At 39.1% G+C, this 27,173-nt stretch overlaps 2 protein-coding genes across 7 annotated transcripts in view; one reads left to right on the top strand and one right to left on the bottom strand.

Moving 5' to 3' along the window:
• Positions 1-4,274, bottom strand: part of LOC121871053 (zinc transporter foi-like) — a 66,061-nt gene extending 61,787 nt beyond the window's left edge. For 2 of the 4 annotated variants that reach the window (XM_042373150.1, XM_042373146.1), the window contains exon 1: positions 1,220-1,322. The gene's annotated coding sequence lies outside the window, so the exon portion shown is untranslated. The other 2 variants (XM_042373147.1, XM_042373149.1) reach the window with 2 other exon arrangements.
• LOC121871054 (zinc transporter 2-like) overlaps positions 1-26,593 on the top strand; it is a 65,403-nt gene extending 38,810 nt beyond the window's left edge. For 2 of the 3 annotated variants that reach the window (XM_042373152.1, XM_042373153.1), the window contains 6 exons: positions 18,287-18,448; positions 20,772-20,934; positions 23,031-23,184; positions 25,014-25,230; positions 25,422-25,662; positions 26,021-26,593. In XM_042373152.1, coding sequence (XP_042229086.1) covers positions 18,287-18,448; positions 20,772-20,934; positions 23,031-23,184; positions 25,014-25,230; positions 25,422-25,662; positions 26,021-26,169 — 1,086 coding nt within the window. In that variant the 3' untranslated portion in view covers positions 26,170-26,593. Of the gene's footprint in view, positions 1-15,465; positions 16,033-18,286; positions 18,449-20,771; positions 20,935-23,030; positions 23,185-25,013; positions 25,231-25,421; positions 25,663-26,020 lie in introns of those variants that run through there. The other variant, XM_042373151.1, reaches the window with a different exon arrangement.
• Positions 26,594-27,173: the final 580 nt, after the last annotated feature.

The raw sequence follows: 27,173 nt of genomic DNA on the forward strand, positions 1-27,173 counted from the left end.
TACGGGTGCTAACTGTAGAGCCACATGTCCTCTCACCATTAACAACCGTCGTGTACTTGCTAATAATAATAATAATAATAATAATAATAATAATAAGTTAAATGTTAATAATAATAATTCACGATAATGTTTCCGAGAACCCATCTTGTTTATATACTGTATGGCTGTGCAACTTATGTTTGAAGCTACCCAGCGTGTTCGAGTTAATGATTATGTTCGGTAACATGCTCCACTCATCCAATTCTATATTTCCAAACCAGTGATTACCTATCTCACACCTAAATCTAAATTTGTCTTATTTAAAACTAGTGTTACGAGTTTGTTCCTGTTTGGATAGTTTAAGTACCTTTGTTATATGACCTTTGTGTAACCCTGACTTCCATTTATACACCTCTATCATCTCACCCCTCACTCAACGGAGTGCAAATTCAGATCTGTACATTTACGGACAAAACTCCTTCACTTGTGGCAGCATGTGTCATCCACCTGAGGGTCATGCATATTTATTCTTAACATTAGAGACTTTTTCCCAAAGTTGTTATTGACAATCTAAATAAGAAAGGCAGTAGGTACATATTGCCTAACGTCTTGAGTATTTTGGCAGCGTAACGAAGTTTAAAATCGTAAAAAAAAATGATATCTCAGAGTTTACATAACCAGTTAGTTGTGTCTGAATTACGCAGTCAAATGAGATGAGGCAAGATTGTGTTAAAAATATTATGGTATACATCAGCAGGACAATAACCTAACCTAGCCTAACTTAACCACAATAAAGGCGATATAGATAAAGTTCTTATAATATCAGAGCAGGACAGGACTCGTAGCAACGGATTTAAGTTGAATAAGTTTAGGTTTAGGAGGGAGATAGGAAGGAACTGGTTCACAAATAGGGTGGTGGACGAGTGGAACAAGCTTAGCAACTTTGTAGCAAGTGCTGGAACGCTGGAAAGTTTTAAAAGGAGGCTAGATAGATTCATGAATGATAGAGAGTGGTAGTAACTCTCGACAGGAGCTGCCATGCACAGGTCAACCGGCCTATTGCAGACTCCTTATTTTCTTATGTCTCTCGCCCTCTCTAATACATAACCACGTGTCTCTAACCCTCCCTCACACACGTCACAATAAAGCTATTAGCACACAAATACAGTAGATTGAAATCCTACTATTAAAGAGATGACACAGCACTCTTGAATACCCAGCAACGCACACTCAGCCTTACCACGCACTCTGGCCATTGTAAAACGCACTCTGACCATCCTACAACTTATACAGATCAGTCACAACACGCCCGGACTTCTACAAACGCACCCTGAACCACCACAAAACACCCTGACTACAGAAAACGCACCCTGACCATCCTACATGTACAGACCTACATGCACTCAGGCTACGCTATACCGCCACCAAGTGCCCTCGACACACACATACACTGTACCGGATGTTAATGGCGATAACTAGGTGCAGAAGTGAGACATGTTGGTCAATACACCCTCACATATTATCGGTCGTTGATAAAAAACACATGACGCCTCCATTACTTACATAAAACAACGCCCCTTTTTAACGAGTCCACAGAAACTAATATCTTGATTGATGTTCGGTGGCATATGCTTCACCCCTTGAGTACAATGACCTTATGTTCTTTAACCCCTTGAGTACGATGATTTAATTCCTTGGGTACGATGACTTAATTCCTTGAGTACGACTTAACCCCTTAAGTAGAATGACAAAACCCCTTGAGTACGATTATATAACCAACCCTTTAGGCATCACGTCATCATGCTCAGGGGTTTAAGAACTTTAACTAATCGCATTCAAAGGGTTAACGTTAACTCATCGTACTCAAGGGAGTAAAGTCATCGTCTTCAAGAGGTTAAAGACTCTAGGCCCAGTGGTTCCCAACCTTTTCTGAGTAAGAGGGCCACATTAAATGGTTAAACGTGGGGGTGATGGTAAATGCTCACACTTCAAAATAGGAGAGTGAATAAATTAGTTACCTACACAATCATACATGAAACATATCACCCTTATATGTAGTTATTTATATCAATACGCTATTGTAAACAAGACTCGAATGATAAATGATTCATGAAATTCCACATACCTAACCTTTTACGGGAAGGCTCGTAGGCCGCACCAAAAACAGGTCGTAGGCTTAGGTTGGGGATCACTGCCCAAGGCTATAGGAGGTGTTTGAAGCTCAGGAATCCATAAAACAAGGGAGAATAATTTCTTCTCGGTGAACAGTGTTTAAAGACTCTGGTCACTTATATTCCTTAAAACAAAATGACATCAAAATGAAATTACAGAGGTGTTTTGTACCCCCGGCCGGAAACCCCCAAGACGATGGCGCTGATGAGACAAAAAAAATACTTTTCTAATAGGTGAAAACTGTTGATCTGGATACTTAAGTCTCCAGATGCCCCTCGTACAGTAACACGTCCTGACCTTCAGACGTCTAATGTATAGTTATTTCAGAGTACAGTACTCCTCTCTTTACGTCGTGTTCAACTTCACCATCAGTTGGGTTAGAACAGTGGCATGAGGTTGGATAGGACATAACACGAAATTTGACAGTATACGGTTAGGAAATAGCAATGATCTGTTAAAGAAATGGTAAAATGTTAATGAGGAAACAACACACACACACACTCAGTTAGGAAATGGACGTAAGTGGGTCAACCTTCCTCATCAGTTCAAGCATGTATAGTGTATGTCTAGTAACTATAGTAGATGGTCTCGTTACCCCATCCACGCTCATAAATGTTAACAAGGTCCACTCCCCTCCCAAACACCCACCCAGAACTGCCTTTTTTGTTGTTGTTTACTGTGGCTACCGACCTTGTTCTGGCCCTCAATTTATTTTTACTACGGAGCCGGACATGCAACACCTGCATACAGAATAATCCTTACTGACAAAAGACACGAACCACCTGAGTCTAATCTAACTTCACTAAGCATGCGCATTCGACTCTCTAGCAAGATGAGATAACATAAGAACATAAGGAGTCTGCAATAGGTCGGTTGGCCTGTGCATGGCAGCTCCTGTCGAGAGTTACTACCACTCTCTATCATCCATGAATCTATCTAGCCTCCATTTAAAACTTTCCAGCGTTCCAGCACTTACTAAAAAATTCCTAATCTTGTTCCACTCGTCTACCACCCTATTTGTGAACCAGTTCCTTCCTATCTCCCTCTTAAACCTAAACTTATCCAACTTAAACCCGTTAATGTGGGTCTACTGTAAACAAAAACAAGATTCTGGTCTACCTGCTATAATGTCTTCGTTTCCTCTGACCTTCACAACTATCAACACACCGCAGGACAATTGGCTAGACAGGTGTGGTGGTAATTCGAAAAAAAAGTAATTCCTTCTTTTATCATCTTTGTACAATTATCCCGTTAATTGTCATCCCGTGTACTTCCTCAAACACACACACACACACTACTGACTCTTGCCAGCCACATGCTGTATATACACACTTTCCATGTTAGCTACCTAATCTTATACCTTTGATAGATGAAACTACTCCAGTTACCTGACCATTATTTCATACTATTAACAACATATCTTATAAACCCACATGTTGGCCAAGACTACGGTCCACTCACAGTACCCAAGACTACGGTCCACTCACAGTACCCAAGATTCGGTTCACTCACAGTACCCAAGACTACGGTTCACTCACAGTACCTTTATCACACTCATCTCTTTTACCATCACCTGACACGGTTACAGACACACACACATCACTCGTCATATGGTTGTGTTTACCTTCACTACACATCGTTGACCTTGACACAGCCTTCCCCTTATTTCTTAAAACTCATCACGTTGTTTCAGTTAATTTCTGTACAAATGTATTACACGTAGCATACAATTTATTCTCTTATACTATGGAACGACCACAACTCCTCAGGGTGAGCAGTTGTTGTCCAGTTATCCACCACAGTTCTCGCTTGGCTTTTTCTGACAAGACGCAGCACTTGAGGTCAACAGATCCTCTATTCATTTACAGGATAGACATAAGATTTCGAATTATAAACACCAAACTAATGTAAACAGATATTATCAAAACGATCTGGGACAAGATTAGCAGGTACAATGATCCTTGGTCGGGTTTATTATCCAGTAAGGAGCACGTAACGTCAGGTAATTAAGTACTGAAGACACCTTATTCACTCCTATCCACAAATGTTCCGGCAAGCAGTGATGGAAAGTTCACCTATACTCACAGCTGACTGGGTGGTGGTTGAAGCTCTACTGGTGGTAGTGGTGGTGGTGGAGCAGGTACTGGGGCCACCACCACTACCAACACACACACACACACACACCCACCCCAGTCTGTCTCTCATGGGCGCTTGAGGGCTCTTCGCCTGGCCTGGCGGCTTCCTTGTGGTCGGTCACCCTAGCCCCCCCCACCTTCCTAACCCACCATCGACTAATCCCAACAATCTCGACTCCCTCCCCAACAACTCCTAATCCCTGCCTCCTCTTTCCTTACCCTCCCATACTCCCTACCACCCACTTCTCCCTACGTCACCACCACCCACTCCCGCTCAACACACGTGGCTTCGGTTTGTTCAAAAATAGCCAGAGAGCCACTGCCGCTGTGTGGATAATGAGGGCTGCTCATAGTACGTTTAAATCACACTTACCACACATAGAGTAAGCTGTGTCGTGTATGATGAAACTGAAGAATTGACTTGGATAAATAAGAACACCCGGTTATATTTCTGTTTGTGGTGTTAGGGTTACGACAGAGGACGAGTGGAGAATCGTGCAGGAGATTACTCATCCGTCACTCAGTCTCGTGTACACATTCTTGCATGATACTAGACTACCGAAAGCCAAGGAGAATGACACCAAATGGGGTTCGCACTCGTTATAAATATATACAGTATTTGTTTAAGTGTAGTTTGAGTTGTGTCCATTTTTCACTGTTAAATTCTCACCATAGCTCCAGGGCGAGGAGCAAATCTCTATTGCGGACACGATTACCCAATGATGTCATCTTTACGCTAGATCACGCTTCACTTCTCTCACCAGAATCTTTTTATACCCCACTTTCCCTTTGTGCTGTTACCTTAAACTGTGAAACTATGTTAATGTCACATTCTACATCACTACATAACGATATGTATGACCGAATCAACCTCAGCACACTAGCACACATTACTTTTTTCTAAAGGTTTAAGGGGGGGGGGGTACGGGAAAAAGAACAAATTTATTCTCAAACACAGCCAAACAATGGACTGGACTATCTGACGCACGCAAGCATCCTCAACAGCCGGACTTGTGTATTTTCGCTATAACTATTACATAAAGGATCCATAACACACAATATAAGTTACATCAACAATCCCATAACAGTATCCAAGACAACGGGTAAAATTTTCATAGAGCAACTTTTGGGATCCTGACCTTTGCGACCGACATCCCGTGACGGACCATAATAGTAAAATCTATACGAAACGACCGCGCAATTACAGCTGTGGGTCCCCTGCTGCCAGAACCCAGTTGCTGGTAATTGGGATACAAGACCCATGCACAGCGGGGGGCTCTCCTTCCTCCTGTTTTACAGCTTTTAGGCTACAAACCACCATTCCTCCACTCAACTACCGCGTAGAACCCGCACAGGGATATGCAGTACGCACTGTACTTAACAGGTATCTAGTTTTTTTTTTCAGCGTTAAACTGCCCCGGATATGGTAGAAATTGTGGATCCATACATAATAACAGGTGTTAATCGTTCAGTATTCTTAGCAGGATAAGCCGTACCGTCAAAACACAGGAGCAGCGATAGATGTTCTACAATTTGTTATGGACACAACACTAGTACACGGTCATAATAATCCCGCTGAGACAGTGGTTGGGGTGTGTTCAGAAACTTGAAGCATACCGTCAATGAACCGCTGACGCTGTGTCGATACGTTGAATCACTAGAAGCATTATAACGAACAGTCCTGGTAAGTTCAAGTTCACAAAACTTGGTTGAGCTGTTTCTTCTAGAGGCAAAGATGGAAATGTTGACAATCATCTACAGACCACAGTACTGTACTCATGGCTTATCTTACAGACGGGACACTTCAAAAGCCTTATCATTCAAACACTTCCGATATCGTGTGCCGAGAGGCCTCTCAATCAGGGATTACTGCTTCTAACACACACCGGCTGGGCGGGTGCCTTCTCTCCTCAACAAAGGTGACACAACGACTCCCCCTGGCTCTGTGGTTTCAACACACTTCCTTCAACAAACAAACACGTATTTATTACTATTCAGAGAAACTGCTCCCTCCACTTTCTTCGGTACAGTCGATCTGCCTTCTGATCGCTGTCAGTACATTCTATCACGTCGTACCTCAAGTTACTTAAACAAAGACACACACCCTTGAGTTTGACGATAGGTTGATAAAGACACTCACGTCTCTAACACACGTACCTCCTCCGATGCAAAATAAACCAAGCCGCTTGAAAATCTAGGCAGGTAGTTCAAGAACGCATGCAAAGCCAACATAATTTCTTTGCACTAAGCAGAATACTTTATCTTTAACTGAGCCAACAAACTTATGAGGGAAGGAAGGAAGGCCGTACAGACGGACGGGGAGGTGTAGATCAATATGCCCTGTGGTCTAGTTATCTGGCTATACCATCTGGGAGCCTTCACCTAAACATACAGTACCGAACCTAGTAAGGAAAAAGAATACAGTGAATATCCACCCACCATAAAACAAAAGTCAGGAGATATTAATTACCTGCACATACGCGAGATAAAGGTGACAGTAGTTAGTTCACAGTGCTGACGAATACAAGAGAATTGACCATTTTTAGGAGCAGTTGTTTCGCCGGCTTCAATGAGTGACACTGATACGCTCTTGTTACAGCCTTATACGCCAAGTTTCTGTTTTGTTTGAGTTGGATGTCATGATTATCTTCTCATTTCGTTTATCAAATATACTTAAATTATTATCTTAAAAACGTTCTGATCATAAAAACGTTGTCTACAGATTTAAAAAAACGGTGTCTACTGGAATTAAAAACGATGTCAACTGATCTTGAAAAGGTTGTTTACTTATCATACAAACGTCTACAGATTTTGAAAACGTTGTCTACTGATCATAAAAACGCTGTCTACTGATCATAAAAACGTTGTCTATTGATCTTAAAAATGTTGTCTACTGATCATAAAAACGTTGTCTACTGATCATAAAAAGTTGTCTTCTGATCATAAAAACGTTGTCTACTGATCTTTAAACAAGTCGTCTACTGAGCATATAAAATCAGTCTTGTAAAAAATATGCGAATCTTCAAGAACATATGTAGTAAATCGTAACACACACACACACACACACACACACACACACACCACCCCTGTAAACGGGAGAAACATTCCTAATTGAATCAAAACCACACAAAGTATAAACAAATAACTATTCAACACTCACATCACCTTGGGTCAGTGCCTACAAGAAGACTGGCCATGTACACTACTGGACAGACATACATTACATACTTATGACTTCAAAATACAATGAAAAATAAAATATAAATATAATAAAAATTCGAATAAAATCGCCCCAAAAAGTATCATGAGGAAATTATGAGAGAGAATACGACACAAACGAAGGATTTTGACACCGTAACGAGACACTACTAGAAGGGGGTGTTCATTCATAGGACCCCACCGTAACCTAACCTAACCCAACCAGCCAGACTATCAAATCACTCTAGCAATTTGAAAACAACCCTGAGGTATAAATAATCAATAAATACACAAATAAAGTAATAACTAAGACGTAAAAAAATACTAACATGAGCAACAACGACGACGGTAACTTCAACGAACAACACCGTAATTAACTATGCAACACGTGATTAAAAACAAACAAAGGCATAACAGAGAGACGATGACTCGACCTTGGTTTAGTGGAGATAGTTTTTATTATCAAAGGATTTATTCATTATCGTACTGTATACTGAACACCAACACTGACCACACACCAAAGAAAGTATTGACCCTTTAAGACACCAATAACACCAGCAGTACTGACGATGCACAAGGTTAAAAGTACTGACTATACACAACGTAAACATTACTGACTATGCACAAGATTAAAATGAGTGACTTTGTACTCAGGTAAATATAACAAACTTGACACGACAGCAACCCCATCTATCGCTTGAGGAACAATACTAACCTTGCACAAGCGCGGTAATACTGTGGTAAAGTTTGTGGCGCATGGAGCTACAAAAACTAACAAAGCCGGAGAGCCAAGCCTGTGAAGCCGGCTATGAGCACAAGAACCTTACCTATGGCGCCCTACAACACACTCCTCTCTTCCTGGGCCATTGGAAGGTAATTAAAGCCGATTGTTTAACATGAGTGCCTTATTTTATACCTATCTACTTATTTTATATTTAATCTAGTTATTTATCTTCTCTATCTCCGCATCTATATTTAATCTCATGTATAATTAATATTTCAACTTGTCTTTTCTAACTTAATTAATTCATCTGTCAAAATTAATCAATATATTTACTTGAAAATTAAATCTATCTGGTTAACCAACTATTTAATCTACCTATTACCGTATTAATCAACTATTTAACCTACCTATTACCTTATCAATTATATAACTATTTAACCTACCTATTATCTTATTAACTATTTAACCTATTACCTTATGAATTAGCTATTTAACTTACCTATTACCTTTATGTATTAACCTGTTTACCCATCACGTTAAAATTACTCAATAAATCTATTTATCTACCTCTACAGGGATATTATAAACACACAAGAACAGTCTCCAGAAAAACCCCAAGTGTGTGTGTGTGTGTGCGCGCGCCCCATGTCTACAAGATCCACCAGCTCCCAAACAAAGCTCTTCCCAAGCTCATCGTCCCCCCACACACATGTACTAAATCACTGTTATGCATGTATGAATGTAGCTTCGCCTTACATCATAAATCAAAACAGTCACTTTAAACTACCATCAATTAATATATCAGTAAAAAAAAACATGGAAAACGAGAACAAATGATGGTTCTATCAGGAAAAGGTTAAAGGAATGAGTATCAATAGTCGTTCGATCAGGATAAAGTTCAGAGGACGAATATTATCGATATGTCTGGATAATACACTAAAGTTGCCTTGAGTTTATGAACGAAGGCGCAGCGCTGTAGATAAAATTGTTTGGGCTTAATAATGTACACGAAAGGTTCAAAGATTAAACACTATATTTTACAGTGTACCCCCTTGACCCCTTGAGTGATCTTACCTTGTCCATACAAGGAGATTTAATCACTGTCTTCGAACAAAATATTGTAGAGACATATAGTTCAGGGTGTTGGGGGAGGAATGTGTGGGTGGGTGTTGGGGGAGGAATGTGTGGGTGAGTGTTGGGGAGGAATGTGTGAGTGGGTGTTGGGGGAGGAATGTGTGGAGTGGGTGTTGGGGAGGAATGTGGGTGGGTGTTGGGGAGGAATGTGTGGGTGGTGTTGAATGTGTGAGTGGGTGTTGGGGGGAGGAATGTGTGGGTGGGTGTTGGGGGAGGAATGTGTGGGTGGGTGTTGGGGGAGGAATGTGTGGGTGGGTGTTGGGGAGGATGTGTGGGTGGGTGTTGGGGGGAGGATTGTGTGGGTGGGTGTTGGGGGAGGAAGAGGAATGTGTGGGTGGGTGTTGGGGGAGGATTGTGTGGGTGGGTGTTGGGAGGATGGTTGGCTTATTAACAATTATTACCTAAATTAATGGTAAATCTGGTAATAACAAATGACTAATTCGTTCAAAACATGACTCAAGGAGATGTACTGTATTCGGCTGTAGAGAAGTCGATTCATTTAAGTAACACCAATAAAAACTAGCATGTATCCAACCCGGTAGTGAACTAGTTTTGAAACACCTCTGCTGCCAAATCAACCTCTTGCATACGGGGTCCCCTCTGACCTAGGTAAAATCGCCTGGTGTTAGCTAAGTGAAATATTAAACGTGACTTCTACAGGATTGAAATACAGGCCAACTGGCGTCAGCCCGTCTCCCAACACACACAATCCCCCCATAACGTGGTTCACTCTTAACATGTTCTTCACTTATACTTCATATGGTTAATGACTTTCCTTAATAAGTGGACTCTCGAAGCCACGGATTGCGTTAGTTCTTAATATAACCCATATGCACACCAACACGTTGCCCTCGCCCAACCATCTGCATTAAACTTGGTCATCATCCAAGATGACGAATCGCACTCCATAAATGGCATGTTTAACAGGTATAACATGGAGCATTGTTTCATCTAGCGAATATGAAAAAAAAAATAATAATTTATGACACCTCAAACTCTAAATCATACTGCCGACGATAAGTAATTTGATTTCCTGTTTTCTATAAAAACACTTGGCGCTATACAGACTACAATGGTGAACATATAATTATAATTATATGTACCTTTATTGATAATTATCAATAAAGGTCCACTAATATGGGGGAAGGCGCACACCAACTGACAGGTGGGGGGGGGGAGGACCAACACCGTCCACGGCACCAACACGCCCACTCAGCCACTTGTAAGGTGCTCTACAACCACTACTCCCTCATTCCAAATTTTTTATGTCAAATCCTGGAAACATAGTGAACTAGAGGAACAATCTTCCCGAAGTTTACTGCAATAACGATATGCTCTTACGCGGACACTAATATCTTCAGGGGACCCGGCGAGACTCAGCCCGGCCCCAATACCTTCAACCTTGTATTAACGAGCATGAACAGGTGAGGACAATTACGAGCAATGACAACACAAGAGAAGATACAAGTTTGTCACTGCTACCGAGTCTATGATGACCACAAACTTTTGAAATAGCTTATAGAATAGACACAAGGCAGATAAAAATTGAGATTTCAAGGTCCTGTACAATTTGAGGCCACCAATGCCTGTGAGGCATCTTCCTCGTCAAGTGTATATAAAATTTAATGACCGTAAACTGTATGCTCAGTTCCTTAACTACACACCGAATACAGAAAATTAATAAATTTATCGTATATACATGATCTGGCATGTCTCGTGTCTGTTATATATATATATATATATATATATATATATATATATATATATATATATATATATATATATATATATATATATATATATATGAATTTGTAAACGTTGAAGAAAAAAGGGAAGGAAGGTTAGTGAAAAGGTTTCCAGCAAACAGTTCAACAAGACATTCAGAACACTAAGTGCTGGCCTTCATGTCAGTGAATGCATACTGCATAGTTGGGTTCGTTGTAACCAAACAAATCCCCTAATAGTTTGTCAGGACGGATCCAGGGGGGGATCCTCAACACGCCCCCCCCCCTCTCCTCAGATAATTGCAATATTTTTTATTTAATGCAGTATTGTACTCGGGAATTTTTGTAAAGTAAAAAATAATTACTACTGACCTCAGAATATCTTAATATCAAGGGCATATGGCCTCAAAATGCCCATGATACTGGCCAGTTATCAAACAATTCCCCCCCAGCAGGATGGGCTCACTGTGCTCGCCATGTTTCCCCACCAAAACTTTTGGACCCCCCACCCCCCTTGATATTCCTGGATCCGCCCGTTTGTGTTTAACGGGGACGGGGTGCGCCTCCCACAAACCCACCACTACACAACGGATATAAAGCTTTATAATTCATTGTTGAGTTTAAAGAGTCACTTTGTCTAATTTGCATGTGCAGTATATGGATTTGTGTTTTCAGTCTATCGTTGTGGCTTCCTACACGCGTCCAGCACAACCCCCTTTTTTGTCCTGTGATCCTCCGTACCTAAAGTGTGAAGCGAGTTCATAAGATAGGATTTATGAGTCAGTTTATCTGATAAATATTTAATGATTAAAACAAACACACACACGGACCGGCCAGACTGTCCTTGGCGCATATGTGTTAAACCAACTGAAATGGAGAGAAAGATCTTGTCGCGCCGGCGCGATTTACCTCAGAAGGCAGTTTACAAGACCGGCTCCCTTGTTATAGCCACTGATTATACTACTAGGTCCATAGTTAATTTGTTGTTTATTCCATAGACCAAAATAGTTGACTAATTCGGGCAGCAGCTCAAGAATAACATTTGGATTTTTTAATTTGTTGGAATACATAAGATGGAAATTCGAAGTGGGGTGCAGGGGAAAGTGGAAGCTACTGTATAAAGATGAAGGAGGAAAAAGTTGTGGTCACCCACGTGAAAATTTTGAAATGCGAACTCGTACGGTGATTTCTAGATCAGTTTTGCAAGGTAATACATATTTTCGTGACGGTACCCAGAGTTTAGGTTGACAGGAAAGGTCACAGGAAGTCACAACCCAACCTAGTCACTGTCAAAGTCACAAGAAAAGGATTACATTTTATAACTGTGGATGAGGGTTAGGTGTGGTCGAGAAAGAAAACATTCAAAAGCTAACCTAACTCTCTCCCATCCCATCTGTGCATCCTCTACCTCGTGTTCATTTTTCTCACATTTCAGCAAGAATAGCCTTCTAATTCGATAACATTAATTATTAAAATGTGATTAACTTAACGGTAAACAATGTATATCATGTAATATGGAGCCTATCAGTTAAATAAACTCAAGATAAAATATTCCGTAGTTCCAAATTGGCTGGAGCTTAAAATTAACCAACTTCACTTGAATTTTCAAAGCTATTTTATTATTTGACGTAAGATGGATCCGCCCCTGTTGTACATAAAACACTGACGTATGAAACAGCTCAATTGTGCAGCGTAATGGTCCACAATTACAATTTAGACGCGCTTGCCTCTCTCAATTCTATCCTGGATTCAATCCCCACGCCCAGGTACTCTGGTTTACCTCCTGTACAGTAAAATAGACCAACCTCCAGAACGGCTAGTACGCTGATAAGTGGTGAAATAATAATAATAATAATAATAATAATAATAATAATAATAATAATAATAATAATAATAATCATCATCATCATCATCCGTCAAAATATCAAGCGAATGTTGTCGAGTATACTGATCAGTCATACTTTCACTTAATGTTGCGATGCAAGTGCATTTAGAATTTTAGACCACATTAGAACCAGTAGCTCACCTGCCACGTAGCCCTCTCTTATGCTGACAGATTGGTACGTCTAACGTCCAAAAAAATTATAGGCCAGTACTTTCAGACCTGGGTGTTCCTTCCCCTTTACATCCGAGGACATGAAACCCACCCCGTACTTGTCTCTCTTCTTTTCAAGGTACAGTAAAAACGATGGGTCAAAAAGTTTTTATCAAATCAAGAACAAAACTTTCATTACCTGGTCAAAAATATCTCCAAGTAGAGCAAGATCTGTAAAAATAAAGAGCCTGCCCGATTCAGCACCTATTGGTGTCCCTCTAACAGACTTGAATGACATGTAAGTAAAATTTAGTTCTACGTTGAACTTGTTGTGCTATCCATGTGAATAAACTGCGAGAGATGAGAGGTGCCAGTTTACAACGCGACTCGTAAAGAATGATCTCGAATAGTTATGTTCAAAAAAGGAAAAAATCTTCGATGGTTCATATACAAATACATTACTGACTTTTGAACTAACAAAAATAAACAATGGAATTAAATGTCTCAATAAAAAATGAAGCTACGGATAGAAATAATAAAATTTGTTAAAGAAGCTACACAAAATGTATTTTACTGTACAAAGACTTTATTAACCAAAGGCAAGGCACGACGGTAACACCTGTTATCATCACTTCAAACAATGACGATAATGAGAGAAAAGATTACGGACGTGAGAGTTATTGGGTAAACAGTTACTTCTTTTTGTGGCAGATGGATATTATGTTAACGTGCACGCCCAGTACGTGTTAACAGTGCGTAACAGAGACATGACCGACCGCCCAAGCGGCTAACGAGACGATCAGTGGCAAAGAGGATAAAAGTAAAGAGTAAAGTAAAAGTAAGTGGGTCCCATAGGCATGACTGCCCGTTTGGGGCAGTGTGGATACAGCGCACAGTTTACTAAGCCTTCGGTATACGAGGAGGTAGCAGGGTCGGTACTGCACTCGACCGTATTCACTTTCCCAAGTTGTAAACTTACGTACCCTTTTACAGCTGGGTTAACTGGGAGTGCCCGGGGATCGAACCACCGACTCGCGCAACTCGACCGCCGCACTCCATATGTTAAGGTCATGAATGATAATATATGGATGGAGGTGACAATGTGACTGGTGTCATCCCATTTGTACGATCGTCTGTTTTATGCGATTTTTACCATCTTAGTTAAATGGTTAGGTTAGGTTAAATCGCAGACGATCGTCCAAGTGGGATGTAATCATAATGACTATCTTACGATAACTAATGCTTCAATCTTAAGCATCAGTACAGTGTCGTTGATGATAACGGGGATGATGTTGAAATGCCACTCGTGTACATACGATGTCATTAATGTAACAATGAACAGTAACAATAGTGATTCTTTACTTTATCTTCTGGTCGACTCGTTAGCCGTAAGAGTTGATATTCCTCTTCAACAGGAACGATAAGTCAAGTAACATCTGTGGAAATAAGTGACCAATTGTGTCTCGTAGCAGTGGAAATATTATAAAAGTGTTATAGGATATGTGCATAATGTATACCAAAACACAGTAGCCGGTCATTGGCACCACGTGTGGGGGGAGGAGGGAGGGAGTAAGCCTGGTGAGGAAGGGAGACTAGGGGAAGGGGGGGGAGACGGGGGGAAGGGGGGGAGAGACGGGGGTATCCACTTGAGGGGGTCGAGAGGCGGGTACAATAACATCAACAAACTCGTCACTCCCCACGCCTGGCTAATTTTTCTTAAGTACTAAACAATTACTTTACTAAAATGCTATAACACAAAACATAAACAGGAAAGATACTACGTGTGTTTTCCCGCCGTAAATCTGATCTTCCTACCTAGCAGAAAACAGCTGATTGGTTGCAATGTCGGCGTACGAGAATATAAGATTTCCTAATAAATTCAACAATATGTTAACAAGTTCTCAAACATAAACTGAAGGATTTCATTTTAACTTATAACGACAATAATTTCCCATGAAGTTTACAATGATAACTCCTAAAATACAATAAATCCCTTTGTAACAGGCGTCATTTCTTGACCAGGCATAAACATGTATGCCTTTAAACACGAGATATACTCAATTAGCTCTTATCAAATGATGCACACAGGTTAACTATAGTGTAATGACTTATGTTATAGTCATGTCATGGTTGTTTTGATCCTATGTTGTCTGTAAAATCTGAATACCCCGCGATCAACTTACCTTGAGTGCCGTGTGCAACGCTGAGATCCAATATGGCGGTAGCTTGTAGGGGCGTGCGCACTGCTCCTCACAAGCTTAAAACGAATTCTTGATAATATTAAGATACGTTATCGAATATCCATATCAATCATTGTATAAGATATTCAAGGTTTTATCTTTTGGAGTTATTACTGAAGATATTTTACATTCCCACAGTTGATTATTTGGTGAGGGTACAAGAGGAATAAGGGTATAAACAAAACACGATCTTACTGGTAGAGATATAAGGTCGGAATATATTACAGTAGAAGGATCGAGTTGCACTTAATAGGTTCAAGTAGTTTGACAGTTTATAAGGAGACTTTCTCTTACTGTCGTCTATAGTCACCTGGAAAGTGTAAACATGGATGGAAGACACCAAGAAAACTCCTGCATCAATACGTTAGACAATGATGCTGAAGCTGTAAATGTTACGGCTTCTGAAGGGATCCTGGATGATAAACTCCTTAATGCTGTAACTCCTCGAATATCTATCTTGGATGAAGCGGTAGTTGATGAAGTAAAGCCAACCTTTTGTACTCGATGTAGAACAATTTCTTCAAGTTTTCTATCAAGTTCATATGCTACAGGAAACAGTGATAATATAAGTATAGGAAGCCATGAAAGATGTCAGTCAAGAGATTCTCATACTCGATTTTTTATGGGTGAACCTTCAGACCCTGCCCTACGGGATTCCCAAGACGACAGTGATGATGTGCCTCTACTCCATGTAAGTTTTTTGTACAGTGGTAATATTGTGTATAACCGTAAAATTATTAGAGCCACAGTTAACATTTGGCGAGATAGGGAACTTTTTTAAGTATGACACTATCCTAACCTAAATCCTTATTATGAGTCATCTTCGAAAGAAAATCGGTAATTATTCTGCAAACACTGGTACAGTACAGCTACGATTTAGGTATGAAAAGGCTTCAAAACACAGGTAAAAAAAAAAATATCCAGGCCAGTAAACTTGAAAAAGTCACTTGTCTGGGACAAATAAAAGTTCCATATGATCCACAGCCTGGATTAAATGCCCTTGTGCAAACCTAACCCCCATGGAGTGTTATGGTGTTTAATCACCATGTGAAATAAGCAAGAAAATAAGGAAATATCAGACAAACCATACAAGGAAGAAATGTGGACAATGCTCACTCATGGTGTATGACTGACGTTGACACCACGGTATTCAGCCACAGCAATATAGTACGTACAGTATAAATATACATACTGTACTGTATTCCCAGTATAGTAGTACAGTACAGTATTATTGTAAGCTTACAGACATTTCAAATTAAAATATGTGAGGCAAACAAATGGAAACAGGAAAATATTAAGTTGAAATGAATAGCATTTCTACTTATATTTACAGGACTTTTTTTTTTCAACAAATACAGTACAGTACTGCAATGTTCTTGAGAAAGCATTAATTAGATAAATGTTTGCTAAAATTGGGCACCCAGTTGCTCATAGGATTCCATGTTAAAAACTGATTTTTGTTCAAGTTAACTCCCCCCAAAAATGTATTTATTTAAAATAATGCGATACATTCCAGCCTAAAGAATTTTAAACTTAAAACCTTACTTAACAATATTAAACTTCCATACCTGCTGCTTCTACTAGATATAGATTAAACATATCCTTAATCCATTTGCTCATAAATGCCTCTTTTGCAAAGACACCCCTTACTTAGAATATGAATTCATGCCCCTCTTATCCTATTGTAACCTTAGTATTTTCATCGGGCTAGCGCTAGACGATTACACGAAGCTACGGAAACCACATCAGTTTTGTTAAAATGTTATTCGGCATTGTAATCTCTCCCAACTAATATACACTTTCCATCCTCACTCCCAGTTCCCTGTCTCCCCCACACACACACACCCCTCCCCTCTCCCTCACTAGCAAATGCTTCAAATTCAGGCATTAAAGTTCAAGGTTCACACCTAAGGGAGAAAGAGGATTGGCAACGCTAAGTGGTAAACACACAACTGGAGCCGACGGAACATACATTGGATATACAGTATGTTAATCACGTGCTCCTTTCCTTTATACAGTACTGTATACGTATACCCCTGTACAAAGTACAGGTAGTGTCTATATCTAATACGTTTTAACAGTTTAAGCACAGTTACAATGCTGAGTGAAAAAAGTCTTTATTCTAATACAGTATTTTCTTTCTGTTTATGTTAAATCCAAAACAATAATAAAGCCAGTGATGTATAAATCATGCAAAAAAATATTCTTGAGGGATAAATTGGCTGCAGAGTGGTCCCATATGATTTTTTGTGGTCATGAAAACTTAAAAATTTATTGCATGCACAAGAGGGTTAATACCTTGTACATAACATTTAGGCATTTATAAGTTTAGTTCCTAGGGTAGTAACCCAACTCCCACATTAAGGTGTAAAGATAATCTAGCAGTTGGGGCTTTTAGTAACTGCCTTTTTCCTTTACTAGCTAGTGTTGGATATGAGTTGCTCAAGCCATATGTAAAAAGGCTGTAAGTCCAGGATTGATCCTTAAATCATTTTTTTAGCCAAGTCTAGATTATTTTACTAAGATTCTCTTTTCCCTCCCTCTAGAGTAGGGGTTTTCAACCTGCAGTACAATATAACCAAGGTTTACCAAGAGCTACATGTTAATCTTTTGAGCATCATGTATGTGCTGTACTGTACTGTGATCCACACTTAAAAAAGCATTTATAATGTTGAATTTTCATTTTTTCCCTTTTACAGTATGTATATATAATTTATTTGTTTATTGCATACATCCAAAGGTAAACTACAGTTAATGCTAGTACAGTACAGTATCTACATAATTTTTCAATGTGTAATATAAATATCAGATTATATGCACAGAGTACTGTACATAAAATTAGCCCTGCTGTATACATTGTATATTGGTAGGCCTTTTCATATCTGTAAAACAGATTTTCAGTTGCTAGTGTTACATTTAACAATTATATTTCTTTATACTTACAGGATGGAAATGGAGAAGTTGAAGCAGGGCCAAGAAGTTTGCCATCTTCCAGTGTGAGCTCTTCTGCCTCCGACCATTGCCATGCACCTAGACTTGATTACCAAGCATCACGGCAAGCCATGATGAAGCTTTTTGTGGCATGTGGCCTTACATCAGTATTCATGGTAAAGATATCTTATACTGTATATCACTTTATATAGGGCAGTTTAGATGCAATAGATATACTGTACTGAATATGCTTGAGCACTTTGCTGCCAACAATTTAGTGCAATGCAGTATAGTACTGTACTGTATTAGTGTCTTTCTTCCTGAAGCTTTCTGCTATTGTTCCTTGAACCAAAATCGATAACATCTTCAACAAATCTATTTATACAGTAGAAATATGGTACAGTATAGAGAATCATACAATATCACTTTATAGAAGACTTTGTTAATGCTACTATGAACCCATTACTGTATCGTTGTTTTTCAGGTACAGTATGTACAGGCATCCCGCTCTGTACGAATGGGTTAGGTCCTTAAAAAAAAAAAAAAGTGAATTTTCGTATAGCGAACAAAAGAACATACAGTTTGAAAATATTGGGTTCGGTTCCCCTGAAACATAAAATTGGTTCACAAACAACAAAAAAGCTACCTATCTAATGATAAATAGTAAACTATTACTACAATTTACTACCTAACCCTTAATAAAATAACTTTGGTAAGTTTGGTACATTACCTTATAGGAGGGCAGTCAGGGCACCACAAGGGGGTGAGGATGGGTGAGCTGAGTAAGGACCTTAGTGAGATGAGAAGGACTGTCCACCTCATCACTGCTGTCTGCCAAGGACATCACAGTCACACCAGCGCAGCATAATTGTAGATGATAGCAACAGTAGAAGCAGCCAAACCAAGACGTTTCCCAATCATTGTAGGACTATCACCTTGGTTTCAAATGCCAATCAGGCATTTTGAGATATTGGCAAGACAGTATTTGGAGATTTGTAGGCCTGTGAGGAGTCAGGGAAATTATTTTTCAAACCTAGCTCTCACAGGCTTCGAGTAAGCTATGGGTGTAAGACGTATAACATTTGACGGAAAATTAAAAAAAAGGGGGGGCGGGAAACCCCTATCTCAAATTCGCACATTTGGCACTTTAGCCCCTGCTTTAGGCGATGCCTTATATATATACAGTACAGCACAACCCTGTCCATATAAAACAACAATAATATCCCATCCATAACAAATAATGTAATGTAAATACAGCTCCTCCCCGACTTATGACGGGGTTAGGGACTCAAATCCAAGTCATAGGTTGAAATGGTCATAAGTCAAAAATGCTTAAATAATACATAGAAAATCTAAAATGGGGGTGTCTTTTTCTTCTCAGCACCACAAAACTCTCACTTTTAAGCTTGCCAGCCATTTTAAAGTTAATTAAAAACAAAACTTTTGTCTGTGTACAGTGGTTCCTCGGCTAACGAGATTTCAGTTAACGAGTTACCTTCCATAAGATTCTTAACTTTGGTTAACGAGCAATCCCTCGATTAACGAGTTTCTTACTAGCCGACCTGAACATGTTTTTGCTTGCATTTGGCGGTCCACCAGCTGTAGTATTAGTCCGCCAATACAGTAATCGGTTCTAGGGCTTAAATTCCTTACCATTTTAGTAAATATCAACAAGTTTATACTATTCAACAATTGTAAAAGTTTAACATTAAATTTTTTAGTCATTTTAACAATTATTGAACATAATTGAAGGTAAGGTCACTAGTTTCATGCGCGCCATCCAGCCTGCCAACACACCATACAGGCGTCAGTCTTTGTGTCTTTTCAGTGGAGGTAACATCTTGCTTGAGACTCTCTTCAACTAAATGCTTTTTCTGTGTTTGCAAGCAAATTATTGGTCATTTTGAAATTTAATTTACATATTGACAATATATAATGCAGTGCAGTGTTGATTTAAAGAAAATAATCTTGAATTACATCAAGAGAACTAAAATTTTATGGGTGAAATGGCGCCATGGGGTGACTTCTCTTCCACCCCAATGCCTTCTCTTCTCCCTTCTCCTCCACCCCCATTCTAATTCCCATCATCATCATCCAGGAGCCTTCTACATACACACCTCAAAGTAAGTGTACTTTTCTACCTTTTTTGTTGAATTTAGGCAATTTTCGGTGAGCTGGAACCCATTATCCAAAAACCCATTGAAACAATGGTTTCGGTTAACGAGCAACCTTCTAGAACGGGTTGTGCTCGTTAACCGAGGGACCACTGTACTGACGTTGGGATTTGAAAATATGTAATTTGACAAAATTTTGGTACGACTGAGGCAGGTTGTAAGTCGAGTAGGTCGCAAGTTGGGGAGGAGCTGTACTGTGAATAAAGTAATGTTAAACATTATAGAATAATTATAGTAATGTAAAAAATGTTATTTTAATTGGAATCCCGTTCGTAAGTGCGGGTGTTCATAAGTCATTAATGCTACCTTTATAATGCATCAACAGGTTAGTGAAGCTGTGGGAGGATACTTTGCAAACAGTATTGCCATCATGTCTGATGCAGCTCACTTATTCAGTGACCTCACATCCTTCATTGTATCATTAGTGGCAATTTACCTCTCCATGCAACCTGCTTCAAAAAAGATGAACTTCGGGTATTACAGAGCAGGTGAGATGAGGTTTTCACGGTTGAAGATGAATACACTTTTTCGTATAAATGGAACAATTGTAATACATTTGAAGAACATCCATTTATGACCTAACACTGATAACTCATGTTTTAGAAGCAAGTAATTGTAGCTGGATGCTGTTTATTATTGAATCACTATCTCCCTCATCCTATAACTACAGCTTGAAAAAGGGTTACTTGAAAATTGAAGTTTTCATTCAAAACAAAAGTGCTAATGAGTCTGCCTCATTAGCAGTGCTCATTACCTCAATCTTTTTGTCAATCACAACAAAGGGAAATTGTGACTATTCTTCAGCACCACTTGCACTCGCATTCGCATAGGTGTTAGATGTGTGTTATCAACTTTATGAAACTGGCTCCATTCCCTTTCCTGTTCTTACTGTTTATACTCAGCTAATTAAAGATCATCTCTCTCTAATTCATACTCTATAAATATTTTACTACTTCAAATGGTACCCTGTCAAATGCCTTCTAAGTCTACAAATAGGAAGTACAGCTTTCTCACCTTTCCTAGATATTTCTCTTGTAGCTGCCTGGTCATAAATATTGCCTCTGTAGTCCCCCTACCTAGCATAAATCAAAACTGCATTTTGTTTGTTTACCCTCGCCTTTATCAATTTCTCTTTCACTGTTTCCACAAATTTCATAACCTGATCTAGCAGCTTGAGCCCCCTGTATCTCCTACCTTCAAGTGCCTCATCTTTACTCTTGTAAATCACTTTCATTTTCCACTTGTCTGGATTAGTACATTCCATCTCAATTGCATCAGTCAATTCAGTTACCATTGACACCCCTACATTGCTGGATGCTTTCTGCAAATATGCCAGAGCTTCTAGCTGCCTTTCCATTCTTCATTTTATCAATTGCTTTCTTCGCCCATTCTCTTTCATTCTTTGGGGATGGTCCTTATACTGGTTTTACTACCCCTAGGCTGGCCATCCCATTCATACTCCTCATTCAGTGCCAGAAGCCTCTGGCAAGTGTGACAAGTATATACAGTATAAATATTATAAAGGGGCTTACTAAACCCTAAGGAAGGAAGGATATTCCTTTAACACATAATCAATGTTATTTACAAAATACCTGGCCAGTATGGGGAGGATCATCGTGTCTCCGTCAGGGGGTCTGTGGTTGATCATAGTATTTTCTCCAGTTATCCTTGATTTCCTCATTATTAACAGCTACGTTACCATGGTCATTTCTCACACACTGCTCACGGACGGCATTCTTGTTTCTACTCACTACTGTACAGTATTTGCCTGGCTATTCTGAATACCTCTCCTCTTGTGTCTGTACTATTCAACATATCCATGAAAGTGTCCTGTTCAAGCTTCTTAGTTTTGTAAACATCTCTTCTGATCCCATTATACTTTTGGCCTCCAGATACTCCTCCTTGTCACCAACCATCTTCCAGGCCTCTTACAGTCATCTTTTCTCCTTTGTGGCTCTGTACTGTATACCTCGCCATGTTACTGCATACCTGGCTGGCCCTTTCACCCAGCTCCACATTTTGTCAGCTGTAATCAGTAGAACATCCTTTATTTTGGCCCAGCATTTCACTACCTCTCTCAATGTCAATTGATGTTTCCAGTCTTCTCAACCAGTTAATTCAGTTAAGGAAAACCTAACTACTGTATTCTGATTATAAATATATCAGGGGTCAGCTGCAAATCAAACTCATTTATAAAATGAAAATTCAGGAGTAATCATGTAGAAACTGGTTTTGTATATCCTCACTGCTTTCCCTATATCCATTCATCCATTTCTCATATACAGGTGCATTCATTTTTGAGGCTGTGTTACCTACACTTTAGGTTTATTTTTTTAAGTCTTTCCTAATACAATTGATTTAATATGGTAACATAGTTTGTTGTAACTAACAAAGAAAATATAAGTGGTTCCCATTGGCCTGACAGCTTGCAGTCAACTTTTTCATTCTCATTTAAACAACCAGTTTCTTCTTTGTTACATTTAGATGATTTTGATCTTCAAGTAAGTGGATTATGCCCATTGATAGTCATATATTCATTTACAAGTACTGTACCTCATGTCTTATACCACTTTATAACTTACAGAGGTATTAGGTGCAGTAGTGAGTGTTCTCATCATTTGGGTGATTACTGGCATTCTAGTCTATGCAGCAATTCAACGAGTCATCTCCATGAAATTTGAGGTGGAAGCAGACACTATGATTATCGTGTCTGCTCTTGGGGTTGTTATCAATATCATGTAAGTTCACACTTATTGTCATTCTGAGTCTTCAATGACATACTGTATATGATAATGAATAAGCTGTTGTAGCATGTAAATTAACAAATTTAATTGTATAAGCCATCAGGTGGTAGAGGAATTACTTAATGTAAGAGGGAGGGATTTGTGATTAGTATCTCCAGTATTGTTAATTCCCCAATTTTTATAAACAGTTTTGTGTGTAAAATATTTAATATTGTAATTTTATTGTTGAATGATTATTGTAAACAATTGAATTTGTTTTTTCCATGGGAAGGAAGTTTTTTGTTGTATACCCTGTACAGTAACTAAAACAACTATCTATGCAGGTGGGGGTCGATATGCTCCGAAATTTTATGGGTGACTAGTAACAGCCCTCATATGCCAAAATTTATCGTCCATGTTCTCATATTGTTTCCCACAAAGTATGCACAGATAATTGTTTTAGCTACTGTACATCACCTTATGAAGTTTAAATTTATCTTGGGAAAGAGTGATGACATGAACCATAAGACAAATATTTCCCTGTGTAATGGAATACAGTATAGTAGGATTGTAATAAATGTGGATTGATTCTGAAATCCCATTTTATGATCAGGGATGAGTAAATTATCTGATATTATCTTACACCAGTCATGTAAGTGAAATGTCCATCGCATCTTGCAGGGCCACAGTGGCAACAACTACAAATTGTAGTTTTTTCCAGCTCATACTTGGACCCTCCTTTTCTGAAAGACATTTTTCCAGAATTATATGGATGTTACCACTGCAGCTAGAGAGATTGCTGGATGTCCCTTATGGAAAAACTAGTCCATTTCAATCGGTCAAAGAAATTATGACCTGAGTTCTCTCCCATTGTGATAGTTCTTGTCAGTCTCATTGCCTCCATTCCCTAACCCTGGGAAGGGAGAAATCAGGTCCTTGCTTGTCCCATTTTGATCCTGAATTCCCTTCTTCTGTTGGAATCTGATGTCAAATGGCTCAGAAGCCCTACTTCCTTTCTTGGGATTATGACTAGTCAGCAGTAACTGAATGTGTTGCTAACAAAAAAAAGCAGGGATGGCAAAGGGCTTTTTGGGAACAAGTGGGAAAAATTATGATTATGTTTTCTCTGGCCTTGTTTATCAGAAAAGAAAAAAAATCATTAAAGGAAATCATCTAGGTACAGTAATCTTTCTACCTTGATTGGTAATACAGTGATATCTCCATTGGCCGGAACAATTGGTGCAGAGCACTTCCGGGAAAGATATTTCCGGGTAACGAGACGACTCTCTCAAAGTGGAAAAAAAATCCCTTATCCTCGGAATTTTCCGGGTAACGGAAAAATTTTCTTAGAAGTTCCAGAAATTACCCATTACTTCTTCTCTTGGACCCAGAAAAATATCCCTCACCCCCAGAATTTTCAGGGTACCAAAAAATTTTTCTCGGAATTTCCAGAAAATGCTCCTGATTTTCGTCTCTCAAACCCAGAAAAAACTCCCCCATCCCAGGAATTTTCCGGGTATCGGGAAAATTTTCTTGGAATTTTCCAGAAAATGTGCTCCTTGGTAAATTTCAGTTCCGGCTATCGGAGAGTTCCGGGTTTGAGGGATTCCGGCTAACAGAAATATTACTGTACTGTATGCAGAAACCTGTCTTTTAGAATTGAAGGGTCAAGGTATACGTTCAATAGATAACTGCATATCACATTTTTTTTATCTGTAGGTACAAATTGTATATACTGTACTGTACTGTATATATATATATATATATATTGCATCTTGTAAATGAACTCCATGCATTACTCCCACTTAAGTTGTACAGTATTATATCTAATGGTTATTTTGCAGCCTGGGTATTGTTCTTCACGTAGGACATGGTGCACATGGCCACAGTCATGGAGGACTGAGTCATAGCCATGGTCCCAGTGGACGTGACGCCCACTCTGACCAACACTCATCATCTGACAATACTAATATTAATGTCAGAGCAGCTTTCATCCATGTTGTAGGAGATTTGATACAGAGTGTTGGTGTTCTAATAGCTGCCTATATCATTAGGTTTTATGTAAGTTATGATATTGTTTTATTCACAAAGGTGTTTGACATTATTCTTACCGCTATAAAATTTTGGCAAATACTGTATCTTTGATTTTTTGGTAGGGGGTTGCCTCAGTGAATAGATTTGACCTTGACATTTGTCAGATATTTTCCAGCACCCTTTCTTTGAAAAACTAAAAAAAATTATTTTCATTGCAGCCTGAATATAAGGTAGCAGACCCCATCTGCACCTTCATATTCTCCATTCTTGTGATTATAACAACAGTGCCAATCCTGAAAGATTTGGGTATTGTTTTGATGGAGGGGATGCCACCAGGAATTGACTATGTTTCAGTCTGCTCTAACCTCACAGCATTGCCTGGAGTGAAAATGGTTCACTCTCTACATGTGTGGGCACTTACACTTGATAAAAATGCATGTTCAGTGCATTTAGCAATAAGTAAGTATATATACATTTAAATGTTTGTAAAAATTAGACCGAGGGACTAAATATTAATTTAGTATGTTTCCTTCACTCTTATTTGCATCATACTTTCAAGTTTCAACCATGCTATCATAAATCCTCTTCACTGATCTGTAATATGCCATCTACCCATACAACTTTATTGTGTACTTATTCATTGAACTTTACAAGAAATTTTCAGCTAACACATTCTTTACATTTCCTTTCTCTGTCTAGAAAATCCTTCAAACTATCATGATAATTCAAATACTGTCCTTTGTAGTTCATTTATCTTAACTTTTGCAATATACTGTATCTGCCACATAGATGATGTTTTAATTTTTATGTTCTATAGGTGAAGAAAGTGACCCAGAAGTTGTGTTAAGAGATGCTCAGAGAGTTATAAGGGCCCGTCACCAAATATTCCACACAACTATCCAAGTAGAGCGGTATCAGCCTCTCCTAATGGACAACTGCCAACAGTGCCAACCACTTTCTAGATGAGAGGCATCTGTGGTTACAAGTGTGTGTGTACTTAGTTCAGTAGTTTAAAAAATTAAAAGTTTTATTTTACCAGTGTCCCCTGTGGTATATCAGATTGTGATTAAATATTTTTAATTAGTTATCATGATATTAGTTTTAGAGTATCAAGACACTTTGTATTACGTGTTATAATATCATTGAATTATTATTTGAGTTTTACTGAAGGAACGGTACGTTTACTGCCATTTGATAGGAAACCTTTTCATAGAAAGGAAATTATTAAAGATCAGGATTTATGATATTTTGTGTAAGATACTGTTGAAATTTAGCTCAATGAGTGAAGACTTGTTTTAGGGAGGCATCTGTAAGCTTTCCATGTTATTTAACTTGCATATTTTGTATTTCAAGCCAAGCAGTCACCTGTGAAAATGTTTGAAGATATAAAGGTTGTATGATTATCTTTACTTCATTTGTTAGTGTTTATGTGCTGGATGGTGGAAGAAAGGATGTAGACGAGTGGATTGATAGTTTTTGTTTTTTAATGTACACTCGCAACAAAAAGTATCGGTGCATACTGTGGTGTGAACAATTTGAGACCAGTGACGATAAGTATTGGGAAAGGCGAGTTGTTCCAGCCGTATGTTGGCAGCCCTGTAATCCTGCTGAGCAGCTACTATGGCCTGGTCAAGTGAAACAAACCGTTATAAATAAGGTCGGGAAGTGATAAATAAGACAGTATGAAATATGAGGAGCTCCCTGTTAACAAAATTATTTGTGATACTTGTGAATATTGCCACATTAATTTATGCTACCAAATAAACCACTCAACCTGGTCATCCTGAGGGTGGTGCAGAGTGGACGGCCGCTCCGAGACCTGTCGTCTAAGGCACCAGTTTCGAGGTATCGCCGAATCCATCGTGCAGTTGTGTTCCTGTGGACACCAACCAGCCGGCTAATATCTGTGATGCCGAACCCTTCGTTATGAAGGGCAAGAATAGCTCCTCGTGTTCTCTCTGAGGTTTCCA

The sequence above is a fragment of the Homarus americanus genome, unplaced genomic scaffold, assembly GCF_018991925.1.
Source record: "Homarus americanus isolate GMGI-L3 unplaced genomic scaffold, GMGI_Hamer_2.0 scaffold52512, whole genome shotgun sequence".
NCBI classification, from domain to species: domain Eukaryota; kingdom Metazoa; phylum Arthropoda; class Malacostraca; order Decapoda; family Nephropidae; genus Homarus; species Homarus americanus.